This window comes from Molothrus ater, chromosome 12 (assembly GCF_012460135.2).
Source record: "Molothrus ater isolate BHLD 08-10-18 breed brown headed cowbird chromosome 12, BPBGC_Mater_1.1, whole genome shotgun sequence".
NCBI lineage: Eukaryota > Metazoa > Chordata > Aves > Passeriformes > Icteridae > Molothrus > Molothrus ater.
The window spans coordinates 14,024,465-14,041,765 of NC_050489.2; the positions used below are offsets into that span (position 1 = coordinate 14,024,465).

The window sequence follows — 17,301 nt, forward strand, 5'->3', positions numbered from 1 at the left end:
ACTGGTGCCCTTTGACCTTGTCCTGCTTGACAGTGGTGAAAGTGGCTGGGCAAAAGAGGAAAGAGAGTTCCAGGTTTTATGCTGAGCAGGGCCACACTGAGGTGTGAATTCTTGCAGTCTTAGCAGCAGCTTTCCCTGGGCCCCCCTGCCCAGAGAGGACAAACATGCCCAGCAGTGTGGGCGCCAGCTCCCAGGGACCTGGCGGGGAGGTGGGGCTGTGGCAGAGCAGCCAGCACAGCTGAAGCCCTCTGCATAAGGGGCTGTTTGTTTTGCTGAATTGTTAAGCTCCATTGACAATAGCAGCCCCCCCCCACTCTCTACACTCAAGGAACTGTGGTGGCCAGACACTGATCCTTTCTCTTATCTTCAGGCACTGAATTAGGGTTGTTCTTCACTGAGTCCCTCTGACTGGCTGTTGCTTTTTGTACTCGCTCTGCAGGCGTACGAGTGGGCCTTGGAAGGGATGCGACACCTTGCCTGTATCAGCATGGAGGACTGCAGCTCCGCCGAGCACTGTGCAGACGTGATCAAATGCCTGGAGAGTTACAAGGGGCAGCACCCGGACATCAGTGCTGCCCGGTTCCAGGAGATGAAGGAGCTGGCCTGTGAGCTGAAGAGTGAGAAGGGGCTCAAGCAGTGGAAATTTGCATGGTCTAAATGCCAGGAGACCAAGCTGGTTTTTGAAAAGAAACTCGAAGCAGCCTTGAGAACAAGGAAGTCTCTGCTGTCAGACCGCAACCCAGCTGTGGGGGAGCAGCCCCAGGCTGGCAGTGAGACTGGCACTCTGTCCCACCGGAGGCACTCTGAGGGGGCCACCTCCAGGTCCCACTGGGACAGGACTCAGAGCACATCTCATGGCTACAACAGAACCAACAGCTGTCTGGAGTGGACTAGGGAGAAAGCTCCCTCGCCCTCCCTGAGCTGCCCTGGAGATGTCGATGCTGGGGAAGTATTTGTCTGCCCAGCTCCTCTCAGCCCTGGTCCTCACTCAAGCAGAATTTCTTTCACCAGCAGGGCTTGTAAGTCTCCAATGCTGCCTGAAGAAAAGCCAAACCTGGAGAGCATTTTAGAAGCCCCAGAGGTGAAGCAGTGTTCTACATCCACTCCAGTCCCTGGGAAGCTGCCTCCCAGGAAGGTGCTCCGGAAGGCCCAAAGCTTTGACCTGCCTTATGGTGAGAGCCTGTGGGCCAGCTGCCAGAGGAGCGAGCCGGCCAGGTACGGCAACACCGGCGTCTTCATTAAGGGGCTGGAGGTGAGCAGCACTGAGCTGGTGGACAGGACGTTCGCTCTGCGGCAGCCAGCTGTGAGCAGCTGGGCTGCAGACTGCCTGCTGGAGGGACAGAGGGGCTGCCTCTCCGGGTCAGAAGCCAGGAGCTGGGGCAGGTAAGTGTCTGATATTTGGGGTTCTCTTTCTCAGGATGGTGGAAAGGCAGCCAGCAGAGATTAGAGGAGCTCTGTAGTGCTGGTTACTTTAGCATTGGTTACAGGACAGATGGAGCTGTAGCTCCAGCTTCCCTGCCTGTGTGTATGTGATGCTGAGCAAGCCTACAGGGATATTCCCTCACAATGTGATTCCTCTAGGAGGGGAAAGTTCAGTTCCCAGACAGGAGAGGGAGTCTCTGAACATTGCTTCCATTGGAGAATGAGGGATTACAGAAACATTATTCAGTGACCTAACAAAGCCAGGAGTACAGGTGCAGTGGGAGAGCAGAAGTTCAGGGCATTGTCCCCCAGACTTTTGGGAGTGTTGTACCCAGACTGGTAGGAAGGCACATCCAGCACCTTGTGACAGCAGCATCACAGGTGAGAGGGTGTTTATATTTGTGCTTTGGGGCTGAAATCTCTGGGTGTCCAACAGCTGCCATTTGTGCTGTTTTCCTTCTCTATCCTTGAGAATCTCAGCTTTGTTGTCATACTATAATGTGTGCCTATGCTTTGGAGAGCCCAGGGATATGAGCTGTTCTTGACAAAGGATCTTGACGCAGGTCTTTCAGTTGCTCTCACTGGAAAAAATTAAAATCAAAGTAAAAAAATTAATGGCAGAGATGAGAAAAGAGTGCTGGATGCTGGGGGACCATGGTTACAACTCTTGAGTGAAATGGCTGGGGACAGTGAAATCTTCTGGAAGGGGGCTCTGATATCCCTGGGATACCCAGAAAAGCTCATGGCAGGGAATGTGCACCAGCAGATAGAAGGGTGACCACTTTGCTTCTCAAGGGAGCAATGCAGCAGGCCTCCTGTGTCCATGTGAGACAGTTGAGACAGTTCCACTGCTCTGTTCTCTGAACAGCCAGAGGAGTTGACTTGAGTGAAGGCTGAAATGCAGGGGAGGAAGGGACACATTGGAGTAGTTATGCTTGGTACTACACTGCCTCACAGTGGAAACCTCGAGTACCTAAGAGGCAGCCTTTGAGATACGTGAGAGCAATCCATGCTGGGAACTGCTGTTCACTGATGAAGTGCTAGGACATTTCAGTTTTACTCTCACTTTTACTAGGGCAAGCCCAACAGCACCTAATTCTAGAGCTATTGTTCTCCCAGGGTTAACATTGCTTCCCACAGTCTCTAGTCATCAGGCTGACTCCTCACAGAAGTCACTGTGACTTCTGCTGTCACTGTTGTTTCAGGAGAGCAGCCAACTGCAGAGCAGCCCACTGTGTCCCAAGCAGGGGCTGGGTGGGCCCAGGGGTGTGTGTCCTGCTGAGGATCAGGATCAGGATCACAGCCAGCCTTGGGCACTCCCTTCCTGAATCCTTCGAATCACAGAATATCCTGAGCTGAAAGAGAGACCCAAAAGGGTAATTGATCCAACTTCTGACTGCATTGGACTACCCCAAGAATCACACCATGTGGTAGAGAGCTTTGTCCAAATGCTTCTTGAGCTCTGACAGGCTTGGTGCCATGACCACTTCCCTAGGGAGCCTGTTCCAGTGCCTTAGCACCCTCTCTGTGGGTGAAGGACCTAATAGCTTCAGGGACCTAAAAGCTCCCCTGACACAGCTTCATGCTGTTCCCTTGAGTCCTGTCAGCGCTCAGGGTCAGAGCAATCACGGACAGTTGTGTATCTGAGCTTGGGCTGTGCCAAGGATCCATCTCCATGCTGGCAGTCAGAGAGAGCTTCTCTAGTGATAGTCCAGTGCTTTGCAGGCACTCTGGCTGCTGTAGCCCTGCTGCAGCCCGGGTCCCTTCAGGGCTGGGTGTTTCCTGTTGCAGCAAACTGCGGCACATCATCGACGAGATGGTGACCACGGAGCGGGAGTACGTGCGGTCACTCCGCTACATCATCGACAGCTACTTCCCTGAGATGGAGCGCCTCGACCTGCCCCAGGACCTGCGTGGGAAGCGCAGCGTCATTTTTGGAAACCTGGAGAAACTCTATGACTTCCACAGCCAATACTTCCTTCGAGAGCTTGAGAGCTGCTGCAACCACCCACTGAGGGTCAGCCACTGCTTCCTGCGACACGTAAGGCATCAGTACCTTGCCCCCGGGATCAGGCTCTTCCAGACATGAGTTTGGTTTCTGTGCCTTTCATGTTGTGCTTTGCTACCAAGAGACACTGCCAGGGGAACAAAATCTCTGCTCCTTAAAGCCCATCTGTTTCTCCAGGGACATCCCTTACATGTTTTCTGTCTGTGGTGTCAGAGGTAATGACTAGAGTGAGCAGAGGGGTACAGACCAGCTCTGGCAGAAGAGGGCTGCTAGGCAGAAGCACAGGGACACAGGTCTTAAGGTCAGCTGCCCCATGCATTTTGCTGCTACGTGGTGTGAATGGTACCAGGTGACTGTTGGGGTATGGAAGAGGCTAGGGATAGCAGAACAATGAATCAAAAAGTCCTAGCTACTCTGGGAGTAGGAAGACAATAACATTCCCTGGCTCTTAGTGAGCTTGAAATAAAGTTATTCCTGATATCAGAGGAGGCTCTGGTGCAGCCTAGGAGAGGCAGAAGTACTAGAGTAACCTACTAGGGTTGTGGCTGTCACTGTGTCCTGGGTGCATGGGTCTCACTGGAGGATGGATCTCTTCTGCAGAAAGACCAGTTTGGAATGTATGCACTGTATAGCAAGAACAAGCCGAAGTCAGACTCGCTGCTGGCCAGCCATGGGAATACCTTCTTCAAGGTGAGTTCCACTGCCTGTATCAGGATTGCTCAGTGTGTTTGGTCACTGATCTGTTTAAGCAAAGCCAACTTACCTGCATAAGGCAGGCTCAGTGCTGCCACTGCTTCCCTGGCACAACTCTCTGCACAGCTGTATGGAAGGGACAGGGCAGAGAGCTTCGGAAAGGAGCCCAGCACACAGCAACATTGGTCCTGTAGCCTTGCATTCCCCCAAGAGTACTCATTTTCCCTGAGTACCCCAGTCAAGAGGTGTCAGTGCTGGCCTGGGGGCACAGGGTTCTCCTTGGGGAGGCTGCTGCCTTCACTGTTTTGCATTTCTCAGTTCAAGCAGGTGCAGCTGGGGGATAAGATGGACCTGGCCTCCTACCTGCTGAAACCCATCCAGCGGATGAGCAAATATGCCCTGCTCCTAAAGGACCTGATCAAGGAGTGCAGCGAGGCACAAGAGCAGGAGCTGGGCTATCTCCGTGCTGCTGAGGAGATGGTGAAGTTTCAGCTCCGGCATGGGAATGACCTGCTGGCCATGGATGCCATCCGTGACTGTGATGTACGTTCCAGTGTCTTCCCCTGCCCAGGGGAGCAGAGCCACACTTATTCCCCTTCTCTAGACTTGGTGTCTTTGGATTGTATGGTGAGCCTCCCCTCAGGTTCCCCCAGGGATCAGAGAGCTGTCTGCCAGTACAGCACAGAAGGACTGCTGAGGCATGGGGCAAGGGAGCAGTGAGGCCTGGAGGTCTCCTTGATTTCCTAGGACAGACAGCCTGGGTGCTGCTACCTGAGCTGGGTGAGCTGCTTGTCATAAACATGCTCCCAGATGCTTATCAGTGATGGGAGGCAGCCTCATAGCCCTTGCAGATGGCATCCTGCAGGCTGCTTTGGACCTTTCATCTCTTGAGCTGTCAAAAGAGGGTCAGGCAGATTGCAGTAAGGAATTTGAACTGATGCCAATGCCAAGGGTAGGACAAAATCAACTAAGTGGGACTTGGAGAGGCATGCAAAGTGCAGCACTTGAGAAGGAGAAACCCCAGGGCTCAGGGTGGAGTAAGATCAGTCTGGGTCAGGAAGAATTAAGGAGCTGGCCTTCTGACCCAGTTGGGCTCCTTGCAGTGGATGGAACTCATTTCCTCCCCAAGAGAAAGCTCTGGCTGCTGCCTGCAGTTGCCACTCCAGAGGTTTGTCACAGATGTGCACAGGGCGACAGAAGAGGGCCATCTGTGGGTTACACCTAGGAGAAAGGTCCAGCTCTGCCCTGAGCTTGGAGCCAGTTGTTTGAGCCTGATGTGGTCCCCGGCAATGCCATGCAGCCTGACTTCTTTGAGAGCCCTCTTAATATGTCAGGTAGCTGCCACTTCTTCACCACCTGGGCTACAGCCATATGGGACCATGTTCTCCAAGTCCAGGTCTAGGGCTGCCTGGGTCATGCTGGTGGAGTCTTACAAGGGTGTCCTCTCATGTCCAGGTAAACCTGAAGGAGCAGGGGCAGCTGGTGCGGCAGGACGAGTTCACCATCTGGCTGGGCCGCAGGAAGTACCAGCGACACGTCTTCCTCTTCGAGGACCTCATCCTCTTCAGCAAGCCCAAGAGGATCGAGGGTGGCTTTGATGTGTATATCTACAAGCGCTCCTTCAAGGTAAGGGCAGCCCTGCAGCTCCCTCTTGTGTGGGAGTTGTCCATGGCTGGTTTCCCCATGGCACATGCCTCTGAAATGGGAAGCAGGAGCACCTTCAGCAGAAGAGCTGCTCCCACCACTTCTCAGCCTCCTCCAAACCATGCAGTGAAGCCAGAAGGGGATATTTCACTCATTAATGCCTAGGCCCTCTGTGCTGTGAGATGTGGGGCCAGCATTTTCTGAGGGTTGTGGAGTATGGGGGAAAGTCAATGTTTACGTGGCAGGGAAGTGGTGGTAATTCTGGATGGAGCACTAGGAATTGCCTGAGCTGTCTGTGCTCAGCTGTATCCAGGACATACCTGCTGCTTTCCAGACCCTCAGGCTCCTTCCTCTTAGGTCTGCCAAGCTGAGGATAGCTCTAGCACAAGGTTCAAGCAGCTTACTCCTTTTGCTCCTGGTACAGTCTGGTTTATGCTTTGCTTTTCCTCTTCCTCCCAGACTGCAGACATTGGTCTGACCGAGAACTGCGGAGACAGCGGCCTGCGCTTTGAGATCTGGTTCCGAAGGCGGAAGTCCAGTGACACCTACATCCTCCAGGCCAGCTCTGCTGAGACTAAGCAGGCCTGGACTGGTGACATTGCCAAAATCCTGTGGCAGCAGGCAGCCCGCAATAAAGGTGTGATTCCTTCCTGGAATTCCTTCTGTGCCGCAAAAGGTGCGGGAGCCCTGTTCAGCTCATGCTGTCCTGAGTAGGTTTGGATCCTGTTACCAGGCAGCTCTGTGCAGCAAGCAGCTGTGTGCCAGCATGCAGCCTCAGGAGCATGTGCTGGGCTTGGCTGGGCATGTCCCTTCCCTGCCCCTCATCCCCAGGGAACTCAACTGGTCCAAGCTCTGTATGACTGTAGACACCCACCTGTTCTCCATGAGAGAAACCAAAGATCCATGCTCAGGGTTCCCTGTCCTGTGAGCACAGGCTGTGCCGCTGAAAGACTTGTTGGTCTCCCCAGTGATGTGGGCCACTACTGGAGCTCACTACTGAATCATGCTGACCAAGTCCCTCCTGTCCCCCACAGGCTTCCCGCTTGGCAGGACTCTCGTAGGTGGCATGGCGCTGAGCTACTTGGCCAGAGCAGGGCATGATTGCTTGTTCCTGGAGACTCCACAGCGCTGGGGAGGGCAGCAAGGGGAGAGGAGATCTAATCTCAGCAGTTCAGAAGCAGCCCAGCCCAAGAGTGCTCTAACCTGTGGCTAAATAGTGCCTGTGGGGAGGGTTGGGTTGGGTCAGCCTCACAATGTGGCTGTGGGTCTCTTCCTCTCCAGAAATCCGTATGCAGGAGATGGTCTCCATGGGTGTGGGTAACAAGCCCTTCCTGGATATCAAACCCAGTGAGGCAGCTATTAATGACCGTGCTATCGATTACATCATGAAAGGCAGAGGTAGGTGCCAGCTGTGCCTTCCCCCTTGATCCTTGTGAGGGAGGCAGGACTGGTTCTCAGGGGGTTTTTTTGTATGTTTTCTGGCAGGTGCCAGGACCAGAGCTTCAATTGCAGTGTCTCTGTTTGACCATTCCAACCCCTTCAAGAGGACACAGACACAGCTCTCCACTGGCAGCACCCCCACTGCCTATTCCCCTTCCTCCTCCTCCCTGCTGGGGCCCCTCAACCTCCACATGTACCTGGACCAGGCTCTGCTGCCAGGGGTCCTGGCCCCCAGACGTCCCTTTGACATTGGCACTTGCATCGAGGAAGATGAGCTGGAGCACGAGACGAGCAGCCAGCCCTCAATGAGTACGTACAGCCCCTCTGCTCTGCAGCACCTGGGATGTGTGGGCTCATCCCTGCACCTTGTTCTGTGCTGTGTGGTCAGACCAGGCTTGCTGGGGTCATGGCAGTCCTTGTCTTCTACCCAGACCAGGGCATGAGGGCCCTGCCCTTCTATTTTGCCAGCTCAGTCTCAGGTTCTCTGAGAAGAGTTAGCTCAAATACAGGGCTTATAAAGTACCTGCTGAGCTGCAGCCATATCCACAGCAGGCTTGGTGCTGTGTACTGATACTGTTGTGGTCTTGGGGACTTGTGTCCCTTCCCCTCTGGTATGAAGTGCTCTGTCCTTTGCCCTCACCATCCTGGCCCCATCACCCTTTGCCTTCCCTTGTGTGAACTTCATTGGCCAGCCCATACCACTCACCAGCATCATTAGAACTCTTCTTCCTTGTGTTGGTTTGTTGTCTGTGGCCTTAAAGAGGCCCAGACAGGAGTGTGGCTGATCTTTGGGCTTGTGTGGCCAGTGCCCTTGCAGACAGGTACATTATCAAGCTTATGTGGCATGGGTTATATGCAACCCAAAGTTATCTGTGATCTGTTAATGGTCTGTGGCTATCAGAGTGACCTTCCTCTCTTTCCCCAGCAACAGAGAGCTCAGAGTCATCGCACTGCATGTCAGCCACTGGCTCCAGCGGCTCCGACAGTGGCTGTGTCTCCAACGTCCCACAAGAAAGCTTCTGTGAAGACATGGGCTCACCCCCTTACATGCCCATAGGCCCACAACACAGCTCTGCCATGGAGGGCAGACCCAGGTTCACAAACAGCCAGTACATTTCTGCAGTAAGTGCAAGCAGCCAAAACACTCTCCTTACTTTGCCTGCTCCTGTACCTGCGTCCCCAGTTCAAGCCACTGCCTCTCACAGGGGGACTGAAGATGCTGCTTTTGGGCTTGGGGTGACTGTGGGGAAGTGACATTTCCTCTTGCAGAGACTTGGCCCCTCGGGGGCAGGCGAGAGCCTCTGGTGCAGGAGCCACCCCTGCAGTGGCCAGGATCCCTGAGGAGATGAGCTGGAAAGGACCTGCAGTGCTGGAGGCTGCACAAGGAGGTGTTGCACAAACAGGAGCTATAATGCTGCCATGGGCTGGGGTACACATATAACCTCCTGGAGTGCCTGGAGCTCTGCTGCACGTGCTGCCAAGCTCCTTTCCTGGGAGGTTTGGGTGTTTTTTGGGGAATGATGAGAGGGAGTAGTGGGAGCCTATTGCTCTGAGATGTTGGTGTGTTCCTTAGCGTTCTCAGCTGCTTCCCTTCCCACTAGATCCTGTCCTGATGCTGTTGTCCTCTAACCCCCTACTAACACTGGCTTCTCTCTTCTGCAGAAAGCAGGCCAGGTCACCATAAGTCCCTCAAGAATAGTGTGACCCCCCTCGGCCCCGCCTCAGGAAGTGGAGTTGTTGTAAGTAGCCCCTGCAGGGGATTTTCCAGCAGTTCTGAGTGCTGGTCAGGTTTGTCAGTAGCTCTGAGTCAGGGGAACCTCACCCTCAGCTCTTCTGTGAGTTTTCCCTATGCATTCCTGACTGAGGCTCTGATTCATCTGGTTACAGAGGAGCAGCTCCCATGGAGCCACACTCTGAACAGCTGGTCTGATGCTTTCTGCCTTGCAGAAGCAAAATCACGTTCAGGTAGTAAAGGCTTGACCACCTCCTGAGTGTTCAGATGAGCTGCTTTCCTCTGAATGCTGCCCACCTGTCTAACCACTAATCTATTTCTTGTGGCTGTTTGCCAAAATCCTGCTCTTAGTCCCTCTGAACTGCCTCGAGGAATCACAATATTCTCCCCAGGGCAGATTTATCCCACAGTTTCCTTTGAACCTCCAAAGGAAATGGTACTTTGCCAGACAAAGGAACCTGCTAGGTTATGGTCAGGATGTCCTGAGGGAGCTGCCAGAGGTTGCTTCACTATTTAGGGATTTTGGGAGGATGCCCTGTCTGGAAGGAAGTCACTGTTGATCCAAGGAGGGTGAACCCTAACAGGACTTGCAGCCAAGCAGGGCTCCTGCTTGTGGCTGGCAGCCCTTGATATTGTCACTCAAGCCAGCCTGCTCTTGTCTCAGCCTTTTCCTCTCTGTCCTTGGGGCTGAGCCTCCCTTCTCACAGGGAGCAGAGGGGTATGGGAGAGGCAGGATTAGGGCTTGAATGGTCAAGGCACAGGGTGGTGAATGGCTCATAAGTTTGGCACTGTGGGATGTGGCACCATGCAGGCCCATGCCTCGTGACCTGCAGGTGCAGGAGTTCAGAACCAGCTATACAGAACCAGTAAGGTTCAGATTTAAGATCCTGAGCCTCCTTCTGGAGAGTCACAGGTGAGACTTTTGAAGTGGCCACAGAAGCAGAAGGGACAGCAGCACAAAACCTTTGGGCAAGTCCTTAGGCACAGAGGGAAGAGCTGTGCTTCTCCTGCAGGGAGAATATTCTTTCCCCACCAAAATTTACCTCTGACATACAGTGGATTTCAAGTGTTTTGTGAGGTCACTGCTGGCCAGGACAGAGGGACCTGTGGGATCCTGCCACGTCCCAGGAGTGCAGCTGGTCTAACCCATTGCACGGTGCTGTGTTCCAGGTTTGATTGCCATTTCAAACTCACTGAAGACCCCAGGCCTCTGACCAGCAGAAGGACACAGTCTTCATCCTTGAAGATATTTTTTTGCCCATTATCAGGCTCTTTCAAACAGCCCAAAACTTGACCTCTTCCTGAGACGAAGTCCCAGGAAGGCTTCTGTCAACTAAATGTAATAGCTTTGGTATTGGATGGGACCTTGGGCATTTAGAACTCGTTAGCCCTATATTTATAAGTAATAAGTAACATAGCAGTTTGGGGGAAAAAAAAAGTATTATTTTTAAAGCTATGAGTTGTACAGATTTTTATTACAAGTGACTCTGTTACTATTTGTTGTGTAAGCTGCATATTTTATAAAGTTTTTGGAAGGGCATGAAGAGAAATTGAGGTATTTAAAAAAAGTAGTCTAACTTTCTGTTTCAGGGTTATAGTGACCTGAAGCTCAAGATTTAACGTCCTTCCTTATGTTCTAAATATGTCTATCATAGCAATAATTTATTTCCTTGGCTTAATACTTCCATTCTAATAAAAAGCAATTTCATTGTTATGAATTGTTTCTTCAGATGGTTCTTCCAGTGCCTTGGTGCTGAGCTAATCTCTCTCATAACCATCTGTCAGCTCTGCCACTCTGCCTGTGCCACCTCTGCTCTGACTGCCAGCTCCCCCTGTAAATCCTCAGTGCATTCACCAGAGAAGGGGGAGATGCCCAGGCAGAGGCTCCCCTGATGCCAGTGGGAGGCTGACCCAGAGAGGGGCTTTGGAGCAGCCAGCAGAGGTGTCAGTAGGAGTGAGGAAGAGGGAGCTGTCTGGTGGAGCTCTGGAGGCACCAAAGTTCCTGGCTCTAATTTTAGCCACTTGCCCCCTGTAGCTGCAGTCCCAGTGCAAGTTCCTCTCTTGCCCTGCTGGCTCAGGTTCCAGTGGCTTAGTTCAGGTTCCATTGTGCTTTGTCCTGGCTGTGCCCCTGGTTTTGGACTGACAGGGACTGGCTCCTTGCTTCATCTCTGACTCAGCCCCTCTTCTGGTACTTCAGTCCCACTGTTGTGGCTTGTTTGAGGAGCTTTGGATGTGCTGGCATTCGAGACCAACAGGTTTTGAGTGTAATGGGTTGATCATAATGCTGAACCTTAAGTGGAAGTTGTTTGAAGTAACACAGCATAACTGGAAAACAAACGAGCCCTGTGTTCCAAGGTGGCTTTTTCATGAGTAACATCCAAGGTCACTGTGTGGCTGTGACACCCTCCCTCTGTTCTTGGACAAAATGAAAATTACCATTTCTGGAAACAGTGGTTACTTGGCTGCCAAGTTCCTGTTTACTCCTGGTTTGTGCAGGGCTGTAAATCAGGCTCCTGCAGGTGTGGGAGAAGTGCTACATTTGGCCTGAGGAAGAAGATGGAGTAGTAATTTATTTAACTGCAATTTTCTCCCCTTGGCAGACTGGGGTGTTACATCCCACAGCCACCCTGGAGACAGTGTTCCTTCAAGTTTGGAAATTCCTGTACTGTATGTAAAACACTTGTTTATTTTTAATAAGCTGGATGTTTTTAAACCTTGTTCTTTTTTCAGACAGCAAGGAAAATACATTTGACACCTTTGTACAAAATTGCGTGGGAAACAGTTATACAGGGAATATTTTACAAGTTACTATTTTGAGATAATTGCTGGGTTAATGCACAGTTTCTGGACTGTCAAGACAACAATAGCTCATGTCATAAGAGGGAGAGAAGTTACTAATGCAACAAGAGGAACATGAAACGTCTGGAATTTCTCAGTTTCAAAGGTTTCTAAATTGCTGGACAAACCTTTAGTATTGTTTACCTGACACTCTTTCTTCAGGGTTTGATTGATTTGTCTAATAAAGGTTATTTTCTTTATATGAATCTTACTTGCATTGTGGCATGATTTCAGCATGGGAGCCTGGGCTGCAGAAGGAGACAGGGAGTCCTGAGAGGAGCAGTTGTCCCTGGGGTGTTTAAATACCCCCTCAGACTACTGGGGACAGATTGAAGTAACATTTCTCTGACCAAACCTAACCCAGCAGGTTATTGGGGTGAGGCTGATGGTGCCTGTCATTTTAAACACTGAAAAGTACACAAACAACTTTTTCCCTCTGTTCCATATCTGGCACCCAAACAATGAGAAAAAAATATTTGGTTTTATTGGCATAAGTAGAAATATTTCCATTGCCAACCTTGACTTCTACAGAGTGAGCTGCATATCAGGAATCCCAGATTAGACAATGCATTTTTGAGAGGGTGCAACCAAAATAAATGAGCTCCTAAACCAGAGGTGTTTCCCTGAAATCTTTGTCAGAACTGGAATTTTCAATACTTTTTCCAGCCTTTCTACAAGATAAGTGACATTCTCTGTCTCTTCTTTTTTTCTCCCCCTTTAACTAACCAGGGATAAAGAAAGTCTGATTGAAAAGCAGGAGTCCCACTCTGCTCTGTGACACTCATGACACACCTCAGATGGAAAATTCATTGTGGCATTTTCCACATTTAGGGGATCCCCTGAAGAGGGTAGATGGGTTCAGTGGGGCTGTTTGGGAATCCACCCTTCCCAGAGCATCCTTATCTCTGCTAGAAATGGCCATTGTGCCTGGCCCTACCCAGTTTGTACTCCCAACAATTCCCAGACATAGTTTGGCCATTCAGGTGTTAGAATTGTAAAATCCTGGAATGGATTGGAAGAAACCTTAAAGACCATCTCATTCAACCCCTCTGCTGTGGGCAGTGCCGCCTTCCACTGGACCAGGTCACCCCAAGCCCTGTCCAGCCTGGCCTTGGACACTTGCAGGAATGGGGAATGCAAAAATTCTAATTTGGTGCAATGTGAAATATTCACAGGACACTGCTGTTTTAAGCCATCTCAATTTCTGATGATTGATACATTTTATAGACAGATTGCTGTGCCTGTGGAGGGAGGATACCCTGTCCTGTAACCTCCCTGAGTTCTCCTGACCACTGCAGTTTTGGAAAGCATTTTTCAGCCTTAGGGCAGGGACACCAGCAGAGGGGGCAGATGGAGTATTTTTCAGCTGGACTAATCTGACTTTGCTGATCTGCCCTAAAAAAAACCCACAAAAATCTGAAGAGAGGTGCAATTTTCCTTTTTGTTAAAGATGTGCAGACATTGCACAAATCTGTGATCACAGACTGGTTTGGGTTGGAAAGGGCTCTAAAAATCACCTTATTCCAACCCCCTGCCATGAACAGGGACACCTTAGAATAGATCAGGTGCTCCAAGCCCAGTCCAGCCTGGCCTTGAACACTTCCAGGGACGGGGAATGCAGGAATTCTGGTTCAGTGGGATGTGGTCCTGGCCATACCTCAACAGGGCCATGGTAAATGTCATTGTGCACTGTTTGTTAATGCAGTAATACACTATTGAGCTTTGCTGCTCTTCCTCTCCCAGCCTTTGGAGATGGAACAACTTTAAACACTGCCTAAAAAGGAAAAGAAAAAAAAAAAAAGAAAAAAAAAGGATGATGTTAAATACAAAATGTTACTATTTGATGTTAGAAATATCAAGCAGCACAACATTTTGGAGACAATTCCATTTGTAAAAAAAGAAATTGGAAATCAGAAGAAACTCAGAATTTCGAAAAAGCTTGGAGGAAATGCGGGTATGAACGTTTGAAAATAGACTTTCATCCAGCCAGGATGTACAGACTCACCCTTCACTGGCACAAGACAAAATTACACTTTAATTAAAATAAAAAAATACTTGTAGCTGTATAGCAAATTAAATCTTTGTTAGAGATACCCATTTAGTATTTCCATTTATGCAGATACAGAGTTTAGGGGAAGAGGAGGAACTGTCACTTCCCTGTTGCACATGACAGTAAATTCAGTGGTGAATTTACCATAATAAATTCATTAGAATGAAGTTATTTTCAGGCCAACTGAACTTCCTCATGGAGCACTAGAAAGGGCAACACCACCTTTTCCAGATTCAAACATTTGTATTCAATAAGATGGGGCAGTATAAAATTCTCCTCAAACACAGCAGCTGCTTTCTTTAACTGCAGTTAATTAAAATCAAAACCATTAAATGAGCTCTTATGGAAAGGTCAAGCATGAAATCTTGTTTCACCAACCAGGGCAGAAGAGCTGAATGTGACTTTTATTTGGATACTTATCAGGAGCCTTGGTAAACTTTAACAGCAAGTCTGTGACATCCATCTGCACACAATATTACCTAAGAATGAAAAAAGTCTAGAAATACAGCACAGAAAATCCCACTTTGCCTGCAAGAAAGGCCTCAGCTGCAGAATTAATGCTCATAGGATAAATTCAGCAGAGCTGAGAAAAGGTAACCTTGAGGTCTGCATGTAAAAATGAAGGTGCCCAAACACAAAACTGTGTTGGTCAGTGAATAATTTATGATTATCAGACTTACCCTATGCAGGAGCTTCTTCCACAACAGAGATTCAGGAGACAGAGTGACTTTTCTTTTGGGAATTGAGAAATACCAATCACTGACACTAAAATTAATTAACTCTTCTTCTGCAGATCCCACAATGCTCTCTGGTTCATCCACACAGAAAACATTGAGTGGCAAGAACAAAGCTGTAAATTCTAGAACAACCTGATGTCTGGAAGGGTTTTTTGCTATTTCTCATATAAATGGCCACAGAAAAAGGAGTCAAAAGCATGTCTGGAAAAGGATGGGAGGGAGGGGAGGGAAATCCTCTGTAAATGGATGCAAGAAATAAAGTCAGTACCTTACAGAGAGAGCTTGTAGCTCCAGACTGCACTGATAACCAAAGATGATGAACAAGACTTTTTCATAGATAATCACATCAACTTATTGCTGATACTGTTCAAGCAAGAAACATTAAAAGCTTTAAGAAAAACAACCAGAGAGTAAAACCTTGGTATTTCTGAGGCTCAATCCAATTTTAGGGGACAGTGGAAGAAAGACAGCACCACCAAAACACCCTCATGGTGCCATTGCTGCAAGGAAAGTCCTCCCAGACATTCCTGAGGGAATTCAGGCAGCCCAGGCTGCTGTTTGATGGCAGCAGTGCCCAGCCAGCAGCTCCCCCTGCACAAAGGGGTCTCAGCCCTGCCTTGTGCCTCCTCATCCCATCCCATCCCATCCCATCCCATCCCATCCCATCCCATCCCATCCCATCCCATCCCATCCCATCCCATCCCATCCCATCCCATCCCATCCCATCCCATCCGGTCTGGAGGAAGGAGCAGGGCTGCAATTTATTTAAAAGCCAATTAACACAATGGTAACATGACAGATCTCTTTAATTAGATGCTCTTTGTGTCATTTCTTAGAATAGGGAACAGGTGAGAAGACAAAAAAAATTTAAAAAACCAAGAAAACCTGGAATATGGCAGCTAATAAATTAACTGAACAATTTGATCATGTGGGACTTCTAGTTAAAAAACCTTAAGAGGGCTTTAGATAAAGATATAGGAGTGCTCATCAATACTTTATTAATATTTACTTAATATACATTAATACTTTATTATTTAAATATCTAAACAATTTTTCAGAATAATATTTTTAACTTCCTCTAGAGATAAGGTCAGCATTAAAAAAAAGAGCATCAGTATGAATACAGGCAAACTCCATATCTTAATATCTATATTTTATATTTGTTAATAATTTATACTTTAAATATTAGAATCTAAATAAATCTGTACAATAACAGCTGCAATTCTGGGGCAGTGTCACACCTCAGGGATGGGTTTACATATCTTGAATGTTCTCCTGGGTTTACCCATTATCATCTCTGTGTGTTACTACTGGAAGCATCAGCTGACATAAGATATTTATTTAATTTATTTAATTAATAAGCTTTCCAGACAGTAGTTTGCAGGCTGGTTTTGTGTCAGGTTTATGGTTTTGGAGTCGCTGGTGTCTCTGATGTTCTCTGCTGGTCGACTTGACTGCAAAACCATTAATATAGAGGAGCACCCTGCCCGAGCTCCTCGCTCTTCTCACAGCTCCAAAATCCTTTGCTGGATTTATGAGGGGGGAAGAATGGACCTCCATGGACAGGAGCCTCACTGGATTTTGTAATTTACCTTGAAATCTAATGGGTAATAATCCCAGGAAAATGATGTTGCATGGCTGTCCAAAGACAACCTAAACCTGCAGCAATAACGTGAACAGGAGGGTGCTGAGCTTTTCTCTCCTCTGCTCCATACCCTCCTGTTCCTGACATGCATAAGGCAGGGATAACACTGCAGATGCTGCTGGGAAGTGTTTAAATCCAAAGCAAAAATCTGTTTCCAATTATGTCTCAAAAAAAAAAAAAAAATAAAAAAAAATCCATAGAAACTTTTCTGTTTAGAATTGTTTCCTGACATCACCTGAGCTTCCTGCCAAAACTCCAGATTATCTTGGTGTGTTCCAGATTTTACTGCTTGTTTAAGTTGTTTTTTTCACACACCTATGCAGGAATGCTTGGAAAAAGTTGGGGTTTTTTTCTTTAGAAGTGTGTTTGAGACAAATACTTCAAAGCAGTGACAGAAGGGTTTGCTTAAACTCACACCATGTTACATTCATGGACATTCATCACTTCTGAGGCTCAGCAGCACCACTGGAAAGGCTCCCAGGGACTTGCCAGACATAGGTAAAACTGTACAAAAGTGATTCATTTCTTGTAACATTTATGACCCTTTGTGATTCTGGGGATTTGGGGTTTGCTTTCTTATGTCTTGTCTCATCCCAAAGGGATTATTTGATTCAGTAGCTGGATGAAAGGCTTTAGGGGAACCATGTGGAGGCTTCCACCCTACAAGAGATGGATCAGGCTGCTGCTCCCAGCCACTGCATCTCCAGGAATCAAACACACACAGAGTAAAGAAAAATGGAAAGATCCTCCAGAGCCTCCTGGGAATTGAGTAAATGGGGGCTGATGTGGTTTATAAGGCTCATGAGAACAGATACAGAGCAACCACACACATGGGTGCCAGGGCCAGATGTGCCCCACTGGCATTTTCCAGGAGCTTGGAGTCATGGTACAGCAAGAGTGGAGTTACTCTGAGGAAGCCAGAGCATCACAGGATGGATACCTGGGCTGCTGAAGGACCAAAACAAGCTTTTTTACAAACAGATGTGCAGCCTCTCACAGGCAGCCCTGGAGATTTTCTGCTGTGTGTAACCTCCAGCTGCTGGATCCCCTTTGTCTCTCAGAGCAGCCCAGCCTGACAGAAAGATGCTCAGA

The 17,301-nt window shown here is 48.9% G+C and overlaps 1 protein-coding gene across 4 annotated transcripts in view; it reads left to right on the forward strand.

Moving 5' to 3' along the window:
- PLEKHG4 (pleckstrin homology and RhoGEF domain containing G4) overlaps positions 1–11,983 on the forward strand; it is an 85,514-nt gene extending 73,531 nt beyond the window's left edge. The window contains exons 14-24 of one of the 4 annotated variants that reach the window (XM_036390423.2): positions 440–1,383; positions 3,214–3,463; positions 4,031–4,120; positions 4,442–4,666; positions 5,579–5,749; positions 6,227–6,443; positions 7,049–7,165; positions 7,253–7,516; positions 8,133–8,329; positions 8,870–8,946; positions 10,110–11,983. In XM_036390423.2, the coding sequence (XP_036246316.1) occupies positions 440–1,383; positions 3,214–3,463; positions 4,031–4,120; positions 4,442–4,666; positions 5,579–5,749; positions 6,227–6,443; positions 7,049–7,165; positions 7,253–7,516; positions 8,133–8,329; positions 8,870–8,911 (2,517 nt within the window). In that variant the 3' untranslated portion in view covers positions 8,912–8,946; positions 10,110–11,983. Of the gene's footprint in view, positions 1–439; positions 1,384–3,213; positions 3,464–4,030; positions 4,121–4,441; positions 4,667–5,578; positions 5,750–6,226; positions 6,444–7,048; positions 7,166–7,252; positions 7,517–8,132; positions 8,947–10,109 lie in introns of those variants that run through there. The other 3 variants (XM_054516174.1, XM_054516172.1, XM_054516173.1) reach the window with 3 other exon arrangements.
- The last annotated feature ends 5,318 nt before the right edge of the window (positions 11,984–17,301 follow it).